At 34.5% G+C, this 19247-nt stretch overlaps 1 protein-coding gene and 1 non-coding gene across 2 annotated transcripts; both read left to right on the top strand.

The window, feature by feature from the left end:
* Positions 1-1392: 1392 nt before the first annotated feature.
* On the top strand, positions 1393-18531 carry LOC100367561 (ADP-ribosylation factor 4). Its single transcript, XM_085496702.1, has 6 exons — positions 1393-1654; positions 3188-3268; positions 5941-6050; positions 13323-13394; positions 16148-16273; positions 17372-18531. The coding sequence occupies exons 1-6, from the start codon at positions 1588-1590 to the stop codon at positions 17453-17455; spliced, it is 540 nt and encodes a 179-aa protein (XP_085352828.1). The 5' UTR covers positions 1393-1587; the 3' UTR covers positions 17456-18531.
* On the top strand, positions 6218-6292 carry LOC144350912 (small nucleolar RNA SNORD49). The gene has a single exon (XR_013420386.1). It is a non-coding gene; the product is annotated as a small nucleolar RNA SNORD49 (small nucleolar RNA).
* Positions 18532-19247: the final 716 nt, after the last annotated feature.

The raw sequence follows: 19247 nt of genomic DNA, 5'->3' as shown, positions 1-19247 counted from the left end.
TCATACCACTACTCCTAGCATGGTGACAGCTCATACCACTACTCCTTGCATAGTGACAGCTCATACCACTACTCCTAGCATAGTGACAGCTCATACCACTACTCCTAGCATGGTGACAGCTCATACCACTACTCCTTGCATGGTGACAGCACAGGGAGCCCAGGAACTATAATCAACTGTGATACGCAGTCTCTATGAGCGGGGGGGGGGGTATCGGCTGGTAACTAGTGTAAGAAATAGACAAGGGATGAAGGCTCCAGCCAGCTCACATTTTTTAAACTCGAAAGGCTAACCGAGTCGTGACCTCGATGTGGTTCGTAACCAGTCTTGTGATTGGTTGTTGACAAATGCTGAACAGGCCACGCCTCCAACTGTGCCGTGCGTTCGGGCAAACCGTTAGGAATTCCTAAATGGAGTAAATTTGTATAGTTTTCTTGATTTATTCTGCAGATATCGGTAAAATGTGAGTAAGGCTTTGGCGAAATTTGAAGAAGCAACTAATATTCTTCAACCTGGTATTTTTTTTAGATTTTATTTTTTATTTTTTTCGTCTGTTTTTTCGAGTTTAAAAAATGTGAGCTGGCTGGAGCCTTCATCCCTTGTCTATTTCTTACACTAGATACCAGCCGATACCCCCCCCCCCGCTCATAGAGACTGCGTATTACAGTTGATTATAGTTCCTGGGCTCCCTGTGCTTTTACTACTTCCATTGAAACAGAAAGACTTGCTTTTTTCACTTCATCTAAAATATATCGTGATGTAGCAGATTGAGCTCAAGCTCGGTCAAGAACATATTGGGTTAAAAGGGAAGGGAGAAGCACTCAATACTTTAGAAAAACGAAATTAAATCAAATAGTTTTTTCCACTCAAACTACTGATATCCTGCAGAGAAGTGCAGGTATTACGAAGGTCTGTACTATAAGAAACCACAAGCCACGAAATTATACAAAAAAACGTGTGAAGGCAAAATATCACAATCCGAAGCATTACGTAACAAAAAATACACTAGTATTACCTCACCCGGATGTAACGATGACGGTTTTACAACCAGGTTTCATTTATATTTTGGACGGAAATAAGTTCCTTTCTAACAAACTGCCTTCGGAGATTTTTTAGCAACTAATCTCGCTGCTCAATGCAGATTACAAAATTGTAACAAAAACACTAGCAACCTGCTTGAAAATATGGGCTTGGTAACTCGATGTTCGTAACTCGAACAATTCAGCGTCTCCTCAGGGTTACAAATAATATCAACAAACTTGATATAATTATTAATTTGTTGGTCATATCATTGACTTTAAATGTTATTATATGTTATACTTTGTTAACCCAGCGTGCCTGTAATGGGTTTGTCACGTTGGGAATCATGGGTAACCAGCGGCGCCATGTTGTGACGTCATCTTGTACTGCGTGCATCAAACTGACGTGGCAGGAACAACGTATCCAGAGATCGGCTGCTAAAACGCTCACTAAAGCAACTATTTTGTCGCCGCATCCGATCTGTTACTGTACATACACATATTGTGATATTTCAGCGACAACGTAGATTCCGTGTTTTAATTGTTATTGTCCTTTTAGTGCGCAAATATGGGTCTCACAATATCGAATCTATTCAATCGTCTCTTCGGAAAGAAACAGATGAGAATTCTGATGGGTGAGTGCATTTATATGATTTCTAGTATATTGATGACATCGACAATTCTGATAACCATTTATTTACAGGCCACATAAAACAAGCTTAAATGCTCCCAGGTTGTATGAAGAGTTAAAATCGTTCGGGGAAAACGCGTTTGTATCGCTTATATTGTGAGTGTATTTTGACCAATTACCGGCGACTGACTCAGTAAGTCGGTCGTTCTCAATGGGAATAAATTTTATACTAAAAATTTTCATTTAGAATGCATTATATTCCATAAGTTGAAGTGTACCGTTTATTTTGTTACGTAAATTCATTTTGTGTTACCAACTTCTCAATTTGTAGTTCATTGATTGATATTTAGGAAACGTGTACAACCAGGAAGTGGTCATCGATTGTATTGACCAACAAGATTGACGCTCTTCGTTCTTGGACTACAACACTGTTACTTTTAGTAATCATGACTAAAAGTAACCCTGAAAAGCCTCTTGTCATTATTAATATTTATTTGTATAATGTGGAATTTTAAAGAAAATTCTTGATGTGCATGTTCAAAATACTCAAATGTGTGCAAAAGTCATATTGAATTACTGTAGAATACTTTATTTTCGCTTGGAATTTATTTTCGCTATTTTCGCTGAAGGGTTGATTCCGTGAAAATAAAATCCGGTAAATATACATTTTTTCCTATATTTTACATTAATCTCATCAAAAATCAGTGAAAATAAATTCCAAGCAAAACGCCCAAAAAGCCTTTTCAGCGAAAATAAATTCCAGCGAAAATAAAGTATTCCACAGTAATAGAACATTCTCAAATAAATTGATTTTGTATATGGATCTCTTTAGCTCAAGGATTGTAAAAATACCCATCTTGTTGGCCTTTGATTTCGTTCTTAGCTATGTACAAGAAAGCCAAAACACACTGGAAAAAATAATACCTAATACACCCTAATTATAATTAATTTCATGGCTTTGGTTGTGGTTAATAGTGAAGTATTGTAGTAGTGACACAATCATAAGCCAGGGAGAAACGTGCAGATTTTAGTGAGGCGTATTCCTTGAAATGTGAACATTGCATGCTGACACAATTTGTAATTCCTGGTAGAAGTACAAATATTGGTACATTACATACAATAAATTAAACTGTCAAGATAAAAAAATTTGAATACATGTATATACTAAAACTACTGAAAATATCCAACATGGACACCATTAATCATTGATTGGATAGCTAACCAGGTGGTGCAAGATATGCTAATTGATGCGACACCTGTGAAATCAACAAATCTATGCTTGCATGTATTAACAAATTAATGTTAAATGTTCACATGTTTGTATGAAGGTTTTTCCGTTCAAAGCTAAATAAAATGACAACAATTGTATACTATAATGTTCCTTTAGCATTCATTGTTCAAGAAGTTAGCAATAATTCAACAGATGCAGTGCTTCACACCTTACTCTTTGAACCTCTAAATTACAATACAACATTTTAGTGACCCCAAAACTGTGTTAATAATCATTAATTTAATTTTGTTTATCTTTTATTTGTAGTTGGTCTTGATGCAGCTGGTAAAACTACAATTTTATACAAACTAAAATTAGGTGAAATTGTCACAACTATACCAACAATTGGTAAGTATATTTGGCATTTTATATTATGTTGGTCTTTGAAATGAAGATATCATGTACATGTTTGTTAGAGAAAACAATTTCAAACTTGCCTGTTTACATTTATTACATGCAGTAGCAGCACCTTCCAGTTGAGCCTAATCTCACAACAAATTTACTTTCTGGATTAAAATAACAATGGATAACAAAAGATAGATTAACATTGTAAACAACATAAACAATAGTGTCCCATGATTCTTTGGTGCAATCAATGGGATTGAGCGGTTCGGTTCCCCTTATATGATGTTATATTTTGCCTTATTACATCCCCTGAGCAGCAAATCTGATTGGTCCATGCATGCAATTTAAAATTGTTACATCACCATTTAGTTACCTTATAAAATTCCAAAACATAGCTCGTTTAATGACCAAACAAATTATTTTTGTAAAATAATCTTTGTATACCAAGGTATGAGAACTTTCCCCATATTGTAGACATCTGTGTATACCAAGGTATGAGAACTTTACCCATATTGTAGACATCTGTGTATACCAAGGTATGAGAACTTTACCCATATTGTAGACATCTGTGTATACCAAGGTATGAGAACTTTTCCATATTGTAGACATCTGTGTATCCCAAGGTATGAGAACTTTTCCATATTGTAGACATCTGTGTATACCAAGGTATGAGAACTTTTCCATATTGTAGACATCTGTGTATACCAAGGTATGAGAACTTTCCCCATATTGTAGACATCTGTGTATACCAAGGTATGAGAACTTTACCCATATTGTAGACATCTGTGTATACCAAGGTATGAGAACTTTTCCATATTGTAGACATCTGTGTATACCAAGGTATGAGAACTTTCCCCATATTGTAGACATCTGTGTATACCGAGGTATGAGACCTTTACCATATTGTAGACATCTGTGTATACCAAGGTATGAGAACTTTCCCCATATTGTAGACATCTGTGTATACCGAGGTATGAGACCTTTACCATATTGTAGACATCTGTGTATACCAAGGTATGAGACCTTTACCATATTGTAGACATCTGTGTATACCAAGGTATGAGACCTTCACCCATATTGTAGACATCTGTGTATACCAAGGTATGAGAACTTTACCCATATTGTAGACATCTGTGTATACCAAGGTATGAGAACTTTACCATATTGTAAAGATCTTTATATACTAAGGTAGGAAACCTTTACCCATATTGTAGACATCTGTGTATCCTAAGGTACGAGACCTTCACCCATATTGTAGACATCTGTGTATACCAAGGTATGAGACCTTTACCCATATTTTAAAGATCTGCGTATGGCTAGGTCTAAATCAGCATGTATTTATGTGACTTGTTGGAAACAGTGTTACTTGGATACTTGGATGTGTACAGGGTTCTCCATGACGGGTTTTAGCAGGGCGCTGCGCCCTGTTATCTGAAATTGGTGCTCTGTTTACTGTCATCGCCATATTGTTCCAAACACCAAAACAGCAACATTGCCAGCTAAGTTGCTGACTGATTATTAGTCCCTGTTCAGATGCATTTCTTGGCTGTTTACTGATGAATTGTGTTAAAACTTGGTATATACATTAGACATTATAGGACCTTGATGCACTTCATTTTGTTTTACCATCTGATTCAAGATGGCCGAATGGCGGCCATTTTTGTGCTAAAAAATCCTAAAAATCAAGCATTTCTCGGCTGTTTACAGATGGATTTTGTTCAAACTTGGTATATACATTAGACATTATGGGACCTTGATGCAAATAATTTTGTTTTTCAGATAAGATTCAAAATGGCCGACTGGTGGCCATTTTGTTTTAATGAATGTGGTTCTCGTACCATATCTCTGACTTGCTTTCACTGATTATGTTCAAATTTTAAATATTCATTATACATCATGTCATAGATAAACAGATATATTGGTTTGACGATCCTATTCAAAATGGCCGAATGGTGGTCATTTTTGTGCCAAAAAATCATAAAATATCGAGCATTACTGGATGGATTTTGTTCGAACTTGGTACATATATTAGACATTACAGGTTCCTGATGCACATCATTTATTTTTCAGATCGGATTCAAAATGGCTGTCTGGTGGCCATTTTGTTTTAATGAATGGGCTTCTAGAGCCATATTTCTTGAATGCTTTGACTGATTATATTCAAATTTTATATGTTCGTTATACATCATGTTATATATATACATGTATTCAAAATGGCTGATTTTGAATGCTGTTCCAGAGCAATATCTCTCAATATGGACAAGTACTTGTTTGATGATCAAATACAAATGTCAATCATTTTAATGTTAACAAAATCATATTCCTGACATGGTTATATTCCAGCTATACATGTATTACTATAAACAAAACTATATCTTAAATTTGATAACAGGGACTGTGCCATGCATGGCTTGTTAACATTGTCTTCTCTGTAGAATTGTACATATAATTGTACCATTCATATATACACTTTCACTAAATATACCAGTATCTTGAAATAGAAGGATTTTAATGATGACCTCATTTCTTTTATATACAGGCTGTGATTTAGTTATTCCTTGCGTTAATTGTTGTTGTCCCTCTCCATATAATTCATGATTACAGCCACATACAGGACCTCATTGTCTAGCTTACAGTACTCTTATGTCCCTCTACATGTATGTTCTTTCCTATAGGTTTTAATGTTGAAACTGTGGAGTACAAAAATATAAGCTTTACAGTGTGGGACGTAGGCGGTCAAGACAAAATCAGACCTCTGTGGAGACATTACTTCCAGAACACTCAGGTAAAGTATAATGTTATCTACTTGTAAATCTTCATTATTAGATTCAGTAACATGTATGCTATATATTGATTACATAGTCATTTTTCATCTAATTGCATTGCATGTTAATGACCTCGGAGAATGTTTTGTGTTGAGTTTTTATGGTGATTGCTGTAAAAGGATTATGTTGATATGATGAATGTGTACTTGATAGGAATTACCGTCAGAAACGAGAACTGACGAAAATCAATCAAATTCTGATCAACCAAACATGAAAGTAACTAGTTATTATAGTTTTATGTACCGTTAAAATCCTATTATAAACGGCGGTTTATATTACAATGTATCAAATAAAAAATTGGGATCAACAGCTCAAGTTCGGGGTGCGGTTTTTATTAGGTACATATTGCAATCACTAAATGGCCATGGTCATTTTTCCCCCACATCACTTGCACAAAACAAACAATACACCGTACAATCTTTTGAATACAGTAAAACCTGTCAAAACCGACCCCTGGATAAACCGACCTACTGTCAGAACCGACCGATTTATGTAGTCCCGAAATTTCTCCATAGACGCCTATGTTAAAACAACCTGTGAAATCCGACCACTGTCTACTCCGAACACCGACCGCATTGATCGGCCCCAAGTCCAATATTCACACTGAATACATCGACCATCCGACCAGTTGCACCACGTCCGCTGTCTAGTAATCCGGTCTGCCCGACCTAAAAAGTGTGCATTGTGTTGAATTTACCGTGAACGTCACAGAAACAATATCAAATCTCACACTACAAGTAACGTCCCGTGTAAAACAATAGCAACTGATTAAGTTTTTCACACCACACGCCATCGCATCGCGTGATGTCTGGACAGTGTAATGACCCCGGATATAAACAAATGATCGGGGTCATCAACTTCAATTGCGGTGAAGCACACTGCATTATCACTTCTTCAACGATCAAAACATTGAGTTTTCTTCTTTCCATAACGATTCTGATCGACAATTTTGTGCTTTCGAATGTTTCCGTAAAGGGGGTTTCAAGATTAAAATTTATGATGACGAAGAAGCAGACGATGACAAAGAATTCGGAAACCTTATTTAGCATGTTGCAGAGCCGCAAACACAGTGTAGCGTTGTAGAATACCTCCACTTTGATGAACGTATACCTACTGAAGCAATGTATGACGGCGAGTGGGAGCAACAGATTGTTGAGAATTTTATTGCAGACAAAGAAAACCATGAATCTACAGACAACGATAGTCAAATTATTGACCCCCACGATGACCGTGACTTGACGCATGGCGATGTGCTAGACATGTTAACAAGATTACAAAACTTCGCAATAAACAAAGACTCCAGCTACTTGACAGATATCCAAAATTTCATAATTCGAACGAACAAAATCGTTGAAAAAAGATGTTCTTTAAAGCGGTGAAAACTTGATGATTTATTTACATCGTAATTTGATTCATTGACTTAACAGCAAAATCAACTGTCTGCATAAATTATAATAATTACATGTAGCTCACGTGAACTTACGTTGTGATGTCATTCAAAATGGACGCCTTCAGTTACGATACGCGATACTTACCCGGTCTGTTCCAACAGTTATTTTAATGTTTATTGATTTCATGTACATATCATAATATTCTTGTCTTGTTTGGTAAATTATTTTATTGAAACAATACAATAAATGTAAATACATGTATAATCACCGGAGGCAAACTCCGGTGTCTTTCATTTGTCCCGTGTTTACAGCACATGTAATTGTTGTTTCAATCGAAGTTATGCCCACCCTGAATAAACCGACTCCCTCTGAAAACCGACCATAGATCCCAGTCCCAGTCATGGTCGGTTTTGACAGGTTTTACTGTATAAGCTAACTCCAATTTAGATGTCAGGGAAGAGTGATAAGCGTCACATCACAAAAAAACTGTTCAAAAAATACTCGGTATATTTAATGTAATATGCTTTATTTTTTAGCTCCGCTGTCGACTTTGTCGAGCGGAGCTTATCATATGAGTGATTGTCCGTCGTCGTCGTCCGTCGTCGTCGTCCGTGTCAATGTTTTACTTTTTCGACTTCTTCTTGAAAACTACAAGCCTAAATGCTTTGATACTTGGTGTATATGTACCTTGGGTAGACCTCTCTTAGGTTTGTTCATTTCATGTTGATATCTTTAATTCTCTAATTTTGGTGAATATTTTTGTCATTTTTGGTAAAAACTGATATTTTCGACTTCTTGTTAAAAACCGCAAGTGCAATTGCTTTGATATTACATATATAGGTACTACATGTGGACCTCTCACAGATTTGTTCATTTCGTGATGATATCTTCAATTCTCTAATTTTGGTGAATATTTTTGTCATTTTTGGTAAAAACTGATATTTTCGACTTCTTGTTAAAAACCGCAAGTGCAATTGCTTTGACATTACATATATAGGTACTACATGTGGACCTCTCTCAGATTTGTTCATTTTGTAATGATATCTTTAATTCTCTAATTTTGGTGAATATTTTTGTCATTTTTGGTAAAAACTGATATTTTCGACTTCTTGTTAAAAACCACAAGTGCAATTGCTTTGATATTACATATATAGGTACTACATGTGGACCTCTCACAGATTTGTTCATTTCGTGATGATATCTTCAATTCTCTAATTTTGGTGAATATTTTTGTCATTTTTGGTAAAAACTGATATTTTCGACTTCTTGTTAAAAACCGCAAGTGCAATTGCTTTGACATTACATATATAGGTACTACATGTGGACCTCTCTCAGATTTGTTCATTTTGTAATGATATCTTTAATTCTCTAATTTTGGTGAATATTTTTGTCATTTTTGGTAAAAACTGATATTTTCGACTTCTTGTTAAAAACCACAAGTGCAATTGCTTTGATATTACATATATAGGTACTACATGTGGACCTCTCTCAGATTTGTTCATTTTGTAATGATATCTGTAATTCTCTAATTTTGGTGAATATTTTTGTCATTTTTGGTAAAAACTGATATTTTCGACTTCTTGTTAAAAACCGCAAGTGCAATTGCTTTGATATTACATATATAGGTACTACATGTGGACCCAGGGTTCTCCACGGTTTGAAAATTAAACAGGGCGCGCCAATGTGAAGTGGGCGTGGCACATTTGTAACGTGCATCATTGGCAAGGATGTTGAAAAATGGAAACCAAAAAATCTATTAATCTACATAGTATTACATATGCATAATATATATTTATTATTACAAAATGAATAGGAATTTTGAAGAGCTATTATTAAGTAAACGTCAGCACGTACAATCAGCTGATTTTAGCTGCACGATTCCTCAAGCGGCGACATCAGTTGTTTACAAGTAATGATCGCGTCCAGAAAAAAACGTAACAAGTTTGTTAATTTATTTTCCCAAATAGATACATACATGCTTTATTTAATTATTAGCAAAAATTTATATTTATGATTTATATTTATTTAGACGAAGCAAAATAAAATATATGTCGCACAAACGTTCGTAATTGGTTCATTAAAAAACTTGCATGAATGGCACCAAAAACCAACGTGATCAAACGAAATAAAATGTACACAATAGAAGATTTTCGATCTGCAGTTAACAGTTACTATCAAAAATAATAGTATTAGGTATAAAAAAACAAAATACATATTTAAAAGAATAATTTTCATTCGAATCGAAAGTTTGTTGATGTCTGCTTCGTTGAAAACAGCTATGACCCGGAAACAGTTTATTTTACTGTGTGCACCCTGATACTATGTAACGATGCTTTTGATTGGCCAAAGCCACGCATTGACGCGAAAAACAACCAATCAAAATATTTGTTCCAAAAGAACACAAGTAAATTTATTTCTTCCACTTATGATGCGAGTTGAAAGCATGGCCGTTTCACCGGGGTTTTTAAATCGTGATTTAAAGAAAATTCAACTTTAAATAGTGACATTTAAATGTAAACATTTACATGTTCAAGCAAGCATTCGTGTGGACTTCTTGGTGATCAGCAATGTCTGTGATGGTACGTCGGCTGCGCTGGTCGTTTACCGATCATGCAAGTGCATAGCTGCCCGGTTGCTGCCTTTGTTCCACTCGGCGATGACGATGTTGCCGCTACCTCGTCACGGCGTGAACTTGGTTTTAACCATAGACCTTATGTTTAACGAATGGTTTTACCGATAACGATTTTATATATTTGACGTCACCCTGGCAGTAAAAATATGGGTACGGTAATGCACTTTTCTGGGCCACATGTTCATTTTTAATCGTGTTGAAAAAACTTGTAACTTTTTGTTTGGTGGTGTTATCACATCACGGTGACCTGCTACGATAACAAACCGGAATTTTCACAGTTGCACCTTAAAACAATGAACCAGTTACCCTGAGCACGATGAATCATCATCGGAAGACAATGAGTGTTGGCCTGTTTTGTAAACAAATCTTTGTATGGGACCATGCAGGGCGCACAGGAAATATAACAGGGCGCTGACAATTTAAACAGGGCGCCAATTTCAGATAACAGGGCGCGGCGCCCTGTAAAAACCCCTCGTGGAGAACCCTGGGACCTCTCACAGATTTGTTCATTTTGTGATGATATCTTCAATTCTCTAATTTTGGTGAATATTTTTGTCATTTTTGGTAAAAACTGATATTTTCGACTTCTTGTTAAAAACCGCAAGTGCAATTGCTTTGACATTACATATATAGGTACTACATGTGGACCTCTCTCAGATTTGTTCATTTTGTAATGATATCTTTAATTCTCTAATTTTGGTGAATATTTTTGTCATTTTTGGTAAAAACTGATATTTTCGACTTCTTGTTAAAAACCACAAGTGCAATTGCTTTGATATTACATATATAGGTACTACATGTGGACCTCTCACAGATTTGTTCATTTCGTGATGATATCTTCAATTCTCTAATTTTGGTGAATATTTTTGTCATTTTTGGTAAAAACTGATATTTTCGACTTCTTGTTAAAAACCGCAAGTGCAATTGCTTTGACATTACATATATAGGTACTACATGTGGACCTCTCTCAGATTTGTTCATTTTGTAATGATATCTTTAATTCTCTAATTTTGGTGAATATTTTTGTCATTTTTGGTAAAAACTGATATTTTCGACTTCTTGTTAAAAACCACAAGTGCAATTGCTTTGATATTACATATATAGGTACTACATGTGGACCTCTCTCAGATTTGTTCATTTTGTAATGATATCTTTAATTCTCTAATTTTGGTGAATATTTTTGTCATTTTTGGTAAAAACTGATATTTTCGACTTCTTGTAAAAAACCGCAAGTGCAAATGCTTTGATATTACATATATAGGTACTACATGTGGACCTCTCAGATTTGTTCATTTTGTAATGATATCTTTAATTCTCTATTTTTGGTGAATATTTTTGTCAATTTTTGGTGAAAAGTGATATTTTCGACTTCTTGTTAAAAACCGCAAGTCCAATTGCTTTGATACTACATATATAGGTACTACATGTGGACCTCTCTCAGATTTGTTTATTTCGTGATGATATCTTCAATTCTCTAATTTTGGTGAATATTTTTGTCATTTTTGGTAAAAAGTGATATTTTTGACTTCTTGTTAAAAACCGCAAGTCCGATTGCTTTGATATTACATATATAGGTACTACATGTGGACCTCTCTCAGATTTGTTCATTTTGTGATGATATCTTCAATTCTCTAATTTTGGTGAATATTTTTGTCATTTTTGGTAAAAAGTGATATTTTCGACTTCTTGTTGAAAACTGTAAGTCCGATTGCTTTGATACTATTCATATTGTTCATTTTCTAATGATGTCTTCAGTTCTTTAATTGAAATGTGCATTGCTAACAGCGGAGCTATCTCAGCCGATAGGCTGCTTGTTTATTTTCTTCGTAACGGAAAGTATATTTTGACAGGAGTTTCAAATAAAAACAAACATTAATGCCTTGCTTAGTAGAAAATGATCATGGTACGGCACTAAAAAAGTACAGTACCGTGGGTACGGTAACGCAATCCGGCCATGCTTCGGCTCACAAGTGAATAACTTACTTGTTTTCGAACTGTTGAAATTGTTGATTATTACTCAGTAGTGATTATAATAACGCACGAAAAATAAATTCGTTGAATTGTTATCAAATGCAAGTAAAATTCAACTTAGTTTCACCGTAAGCGAATTATTTCGATCACATGTAAACGATCGATGCGACACAACTTCCGCTATGTAGTTTGAATGCACACGAGACATTACTTGACCGGGTAGGTCAAGTCGCTAATTAACCAATCAAAATGCTGGATGGTGCCCACGTGTTCAAATTACCTTAGTTCATTTAAATATGACAGGTCACCGACTTCATGGTAAACGAAACCCGGAAGCGATTTACCGATAATGTAGTTCGATCTTTTGGCTTTGATTTCCATGGGAAAACGACATGACTTTTTTTTTAAATCAAGAAATTAATTGTTTTCGAGAGATAAACTGAGCATTGAAAAATAATTTAACAGTTTTTTGGTGAGCTCATTGTCGAAAACTTGCGACACATTGACGTATTCATAAGCAGTATTGACAAAAGTTGTTCAAGAACAAAAGCAGTTTCACTGAGTGTTTGACTTCCTAACACTACTGAACAATAAAAAGGTGTTAATATTTTTAGGCACGTTGTCGAAACAAATGAATATAATTAGGAACAATGTACCAGCTGGTTGAAACAAAGTCGGTCACGGTCTTGTTGAATTAGGGGTGCGGTTAGTAATTGGTACTTTTCATGTTTTCAATTTTTGTTGAGAACTCTTTAACACTGAAGCCGAAATCGGGGGTGCGGTTACTATTAGGTGTGCGGTTTATAATAGGATTTTAACGGTAGGGTCTAATTGAGTAGCTTACTTAATGTTTTTCTAATTGGTTACAAAATTGGTTAAGGGGGCCTTAATGAATTCTTAGCGCTTTTCCTAATACAATCATGCACAGGTTCCTAGAAACAGCCAGTCATATTCAGCGAAACTCTTGACAATGACTAAAATGATACCTATGCATTCTAAAACATGGCAGACAATTGAACCTAATAACACTATAACTCACTATTATTTCCTATAACTTCTTTACCATGAATTTGTTTCCATTAATCTTTTATTGCAGACCAACACACAGACACCAGTAATAGTTGAATAGTAATATGCTTGCCAATGTTTGCCTAAATTTAGTATCAATATTGCTTTCCTTCTCAGACATAGAGAATATTAAGTAACTAATGTTATTTACAATGACTTGTTTATTTCAGGGTCTGATTTTTGTTGTAGACAGCAATGATAGGGAACGTGCCTCAGAAGCCCAGGATGAACTTAATAAAATGGTGAGCATAGATGGACTGACATATTGCTATCAATTCAGCATTAGATATCCTTTTAATAACTATTTACTGTAAATTGAGTGTCAGGCAGACTTTACATTGCTTTTAGCAATATATTACCGTACTTCCCCGATCTTAAGCCTAGGGGCCTGAACATGTATAATTGGGAAAATTAGGGGGTAGGCTTATACTCGAGGACCGCCTCAGAAAAGATAATTTTTGGGGGGTTTAAAATTGTAACCATCTTCCTATCCACGAAGAATTATCCAAATTACTTTTTAGCTCCGCTGTCGACTTTGTCGAGCGGAGCTTATCATATGAGTGATTGTCCGTCGTCCGTGTCAATGTTTTACTTTTTCGACTTCTTCTTGAAAACTACAAGCCTAAATGCTTTGATACTTGGTGTATATGTACCTTGGGTAGACCTCTCTTAGGTTTGTTCATTTCATGTTGATATCTTTAATTCTCTAATTTTGGTGAATATTTTTGTCATTTTTGGTAAAAACTGATATTTTCGACTTGTTAAAAACCGCAAGTGCAATTGCTTTGATATTACATATATAGGTACTACATGTGGACCTCTCTCAGATTTGTTCATTTCGTGATGATATCTTCAATTCTCTAATTTTGGTGAATATTTTTGTCATTTTTGGTAAAAACTGATATTTTCGACTTCTTGTTAAAAACCACAAGTGCAATTGCTTTGATATTACATATATAGGTACTACATGTGGACCTCTCTCAGATTTGTTCATTTTGTAATGATATCTTTAATTCTCTAATTTTGGTGAATATTTTTGTCATTTTTGGTAAAAACTGATATTTTTGACTTCTTGTAAAAAACCGCAAGTGCAAATGCTTTGATATTACATTATAGGTACTACATGTGGACCTCTCTCAGATTTGTTCATTTTGTAATGATATCTTTAATTCTCTATTTTTGGTGAATATTTTTGTCATTTTTTGGTGAAAAGTGATATTTTCGACTTCTTGTTAAAAACCGCAAGTCCAATTGCTTTGATACTACATATATACATGTAGGTACTACATGTGGACCTTTCTCAGATTTGTTTATTTCGTGATGATATCTTCAATTCTCTAATTTTGGTGAATATTTTTGTCATTTTTGGTAAAAAGTGATATTTTTGACTTCTTGTTAAAAACCGCAAGTCCGATTGCTTTGATATTACATATATAGGTACTACATGTGGACCTCTCTCAGATTTGTTCATTTTGTGATGATATCTTCAATTCTCTAATTTTGGTGAATATTTTTGTCATTTTTGGTAAAAAGTGATATTTTCGACTTCTTGTTGAAAACTGTAAGTCCGATTGCTTTGATATTACATATATAGATACTACATGTGGACCTCTCTCAGATTTGTTCGTTTTGTGATGATGTCTTCAATTCTCTAATTAATTTATTTTGGTGAATATTTTTGTAATTTTTGGTAAAAAGTGATATTTTCGACTTCTTGTTAAAAACTGTAAGTCCGATTGCTTTGATACTATTCATATTGTTCATTTTCTAATGATGTCTTCAGTTCTTTAATTGAAATGTGCATTGCTAACAGCGGAGCTATCTCAGCCGATAGGCTGCTTGTTAATTCACAGCACCGGTCTTGGTGATCTATTACTTTTTTTGAGGGGGAAAAGGAGAAATGATCGGTCGTCATTGATTACCATGACACTTTTTACAATGAAGAAACAAAGTTAACATGTTCATAAAAATACACACATTTTATTACAATACAGTTTAAATACCGTCCGATTTTACGGTGCAAAAATGGGTTAGGGTCTGTGGAAAAACAGTTGAAGGCAAGATTATCAAACTTTCTTTGACCTAAAAAGTCTTTCGTTAACCAATCAAAATGCTGTGTCGTACAGACGAAGTACGAAGTAATTTTTTCAACGCAATGTGGAAGTGAATTACTGTGATGTTAAAATGTGATCTGTTAACACTGACTTTGACAAAAAAAGCTGCGGATTTAGAATTTTCGAAAGGTAAACTGAGAGTGGAGGAAGTATTCGCAAACAAGTCTTGTTGAACAATATTTTGCTTGTTCACACTCCATTCACGCTAGTCTCAATGAACACGATTATTCGGAAAAGTAAAACTATGTTCTATGCCTAGGTTTCACGACTTGACGATCAAATTTTTGGCGTTTTGAAAACTACTCCTCAAAAGAAATATGGATTACTTCAATATTGAAGCATTGGGGTTCATTCTGAGTGAATAACAGAATAGAAAAAATACGAGCCATGTTTCATACGTTCACCCACCATGCACTCTGAAATTAATGCGAGTTTTCTCATAAAAGCAGGAACCAAACTACTGTACCAATCTTGATTTTTATGCAATGAAATACACTTTTTACATGCATATTTTAATAAATGTCGTAATCATTTTTAACAGCTCAAAATCAAGTATGTCATTTGCCTGTGACCAATTTACACTACTGTAAATGTTTGCTCCGTAAACCAATGTGATCTTGTTTATTTTTATTTGAAACTTGTTCTATACTTTTATTTACCAACAAAATAAAAAAATGTTTTCACTCTCGTCTGATGGCTGAATTAAAATACTAAATGCACTATTCTTGATATTTTGCATCCCCTGTCATGTCTATTATAGTTGGGCTATAATGGTAGGAGTTACAATGTAATGAGAAATATAGGTTTAAAACAAACATGCCTCTCATCCTTAAACGTCTTGTTTTTAAAATACTTGTCTACAATTTGTATTTATTTCTCAGCTTCAAGAGGACGAACTTCGAGATTCAGTCTTACTAGTATTTGCCAACAAACAGGATTTACCTAATGCAATGCCAGTATCAGAAGTTACAGAAAAATTGGGTCTCAATGAACTTAGGAACAAAAAGGTAAAGCAGTGAATCAATACATCTTATTAACTGAAAAGTATGTTAATTCTTTCAACACCACTTTTGTCACCTTTTTTGCGATTTTTGATCAAAACGCGCAGCCATAGTGACCTGTAGCCAATTGTTTTCACTTGGTTTAAAATTATCAAAACATGCAGCCATAGTGACCTGTAGCCAATTGTTTTCACTTGGTTTAAAATTATCAAAACATGCGCAATTTAAAAAATGTTGCACCAAATGTTTGGTGTTCAAAGAGTTGATATGGTCCTCTGATCACAATTTGTAACAACCAGGAACAATTGCACTTCCCCACCATTGATCTATTGTGATTCCACCACTTTTCCACCACATCAGCTTTTGTCTGTCAATCATTCTGAGGTGTAAAAATAGTAGATTGATATATTTACATGTACTATTATGTTATAATTGAGGTCTAAACATCATTCAATCTGAAAACGCTTGAATAGAAAAAATTAGCCATAACTAGCCATATTTATAATCGCAGTTTGGACGCAGTTCAAAAACAAGTTGTTTTGACCTCCATGTGTCTGCATCTGAGCCGCTGCATCTTGGGCATTCCTGGTCCAATCACATTTAAACTTCATAAATACATTACATATCTTGGGAGACATGTGCAAGCTAATTCATTTCATGATTCATTTCAAGATTGTTGAATGGCGGTCATTTTTGTACTAAAAATGAAGCATTTCTGTCTTTCCGGAACTGGATCTGTCATGTGTGGACAGATTTTGTTAAAACTTGGTACATACATTGGACATTATGGGGTCTTGAAGCATGTCACAAACTAGTATCCAAGGCCATATTAGTTTTACACTTGCATTGAATAATACAATCCTTTCATTCATTGCACCATGAATAAATAATAATTAGTTTTCGTGATACATTATCAGAAAAAATGAAATGAAATTTATATTTGTTTGAGTGTTTGAATTATTACAGTTGATTAGTTATTTGATAATACAATAACCTAGTTTTATATGGTTCAACTAATGCAATGCAAGAAATTTTATCAAGTAGTAATGTTAGTGTAATTGTCTTTTTTAAGTTGGGTTTAATTAAGTTTGATTTTCTTTTCAGTGGTATATACAGAGTGCTTGTGCAACACAAGGTCAAGGTCTGTACGAAGGATTGGACTGGCTTTCCAATGAACTTTCACAGTAAAACACCATACTCTGCTATACATTTATTTATTACTGTAAAACACTGAAAAAAAAAAAAGAAAGGAGATCTGCAAAGTGATTAGTGGGAGGCACAGAGCGTGGATAGACTATGCCAGTCTCTTTGCTGAGATATTGAATTTTCTTTTCTTGAAAATGTACATAAACCTTCTTCTCAAATTTTGCAATTTTTGATCTGCTTTACTGTCATAATTTGCAATCATTATTTGTGTGAATTTAGTTTATACTTTGTCTTGTTACTGACAATACTGCCATTGTTTCACATGGGAGGGGCAGTAGAGAAGTCTACTCTCTGCCTTCTACTGATCTCTGAATCTCGTTACTGAGTGATTCACCTTGCGAGTTGGTGTCACAAGATCTGGCAATTCTGCCAGTCATGCGTGTTACAATCTCTCTTAGCTTGTTAGATCTTAATGCCATTTTAGCCAATACTACTTTTGTAAAATGTAAACTATGTACCAGCAAAAAGTTCTACATTGACGTATCAAGAACTCATTACAAAGAGGAAGCATTTATGCAAGATGCTTTTGTTGTTGAGAAGCAATGTCTTTGTGCTGCATTTGTGTAGAACAGTTTTTCTGAAAAATTTGTATGGATCAAATGGTTTCCAAGTGGATAGATATTGCATGATTTTTTTTTTTAAATTTGAATGTTTCAGTCGACTTTATATTTCTTAGGACTTTTTGGTTTTCAAAGCTTTGCAGTGACTCGTGTAAGGTGGTTTCACTCTTGCTTTGAATACATTAGCATCTCTTCCCTATCTGAGGATATTTTAATTGGTGCCAAGGAATATATTATGCCATGTTCACGGATGCTCAATGTTGCACACTATTCTCTCAGTGTAGTAGCGCCCTCGCTGGCAAGTTTCTCAAACTACAGAAGTACGAATTACCATGAAAGTGAATATTTTGTTGGATCAGTCAAATGCATGAAATTAAACGACTTTCAATTCTGAGGTTGTCGTCTTTATGTGAAAAAAGTTTAGATTATTCAACACTAATTGAACCACTTGTTAATATGTGTGGAGAAATCAAATAAACGTGGCTTTGATATTATCAATATTTGTTTCGTCATTACTTTTTTGCCAGGAATTTTTTTAGCATGTTTTTTTTCTCTTGTATTTGCGGGGGTTATATCTGGATACCCAATTTGGGTTAAGTATGAATGTCTATTGAATATGAATAGTCCTGTCATCTATGCTAACGTAAAGAAATTGATAGAAACTATTTACAATACATAATTTTGACTAAAAAAAGTCCTAGTAATCTTGGTACATACCTTTTCGTGCATTGCCCACTTCCATGTGATGGAGTACAAAGTTAACAGCGCCAACTATAGTTCGAAAAGTGAAATCTATACAACAGATTTACCGATGGCAGTGAATAAACTACCCATACCAATGTTGAGTGTATGGTCAAAATAAGTCTCAATCCAGTTTACTTTGAATGCAATTGTTGGCTTGCATGTATTTGTAATGCACAGATAGAACAAGTTTTAATTTAAAGATTATGTAAATTATCGCATATTTTATAGTTGGATGCTAACCCAATGTAAATAGAGTTATCCAAAAAAACAAACAATCTGCACTGTTTACTATTGTCAATCAGGTTAAACCGGGCAAACGCATTTATTAGAATAAGTGTTATTTTTTTGACCTAGTAAAAATGTTTGAAACTATTTCCATATTAAAATATTTCAAAAAAAATAAATTATAAGTGCCAATTCATACCTACCTATTTGTTTCACCATACACTTCCAAACCTAAATGATGAATT

The sequence above is a fragment of the Saccoglossus kowalevskii genome, chromosome 3 (genome assembly GCF_978046115.1).
Source record: "Saccoglossus kowalevskii chromosome 3, keSacKowa6.1, whole genome shotgun sequence".
NCBI classification, from domain to species: domain Eukaryota; kingdom Metazoa; phylum Hemichordata; class Enteropneusta; family Harrimaniidae; genus Saccoglossus; species Saccoglossus kowalevskii.
This window is presented reverse-complemented; position numbering and strand designations above follow the sequence as displayed.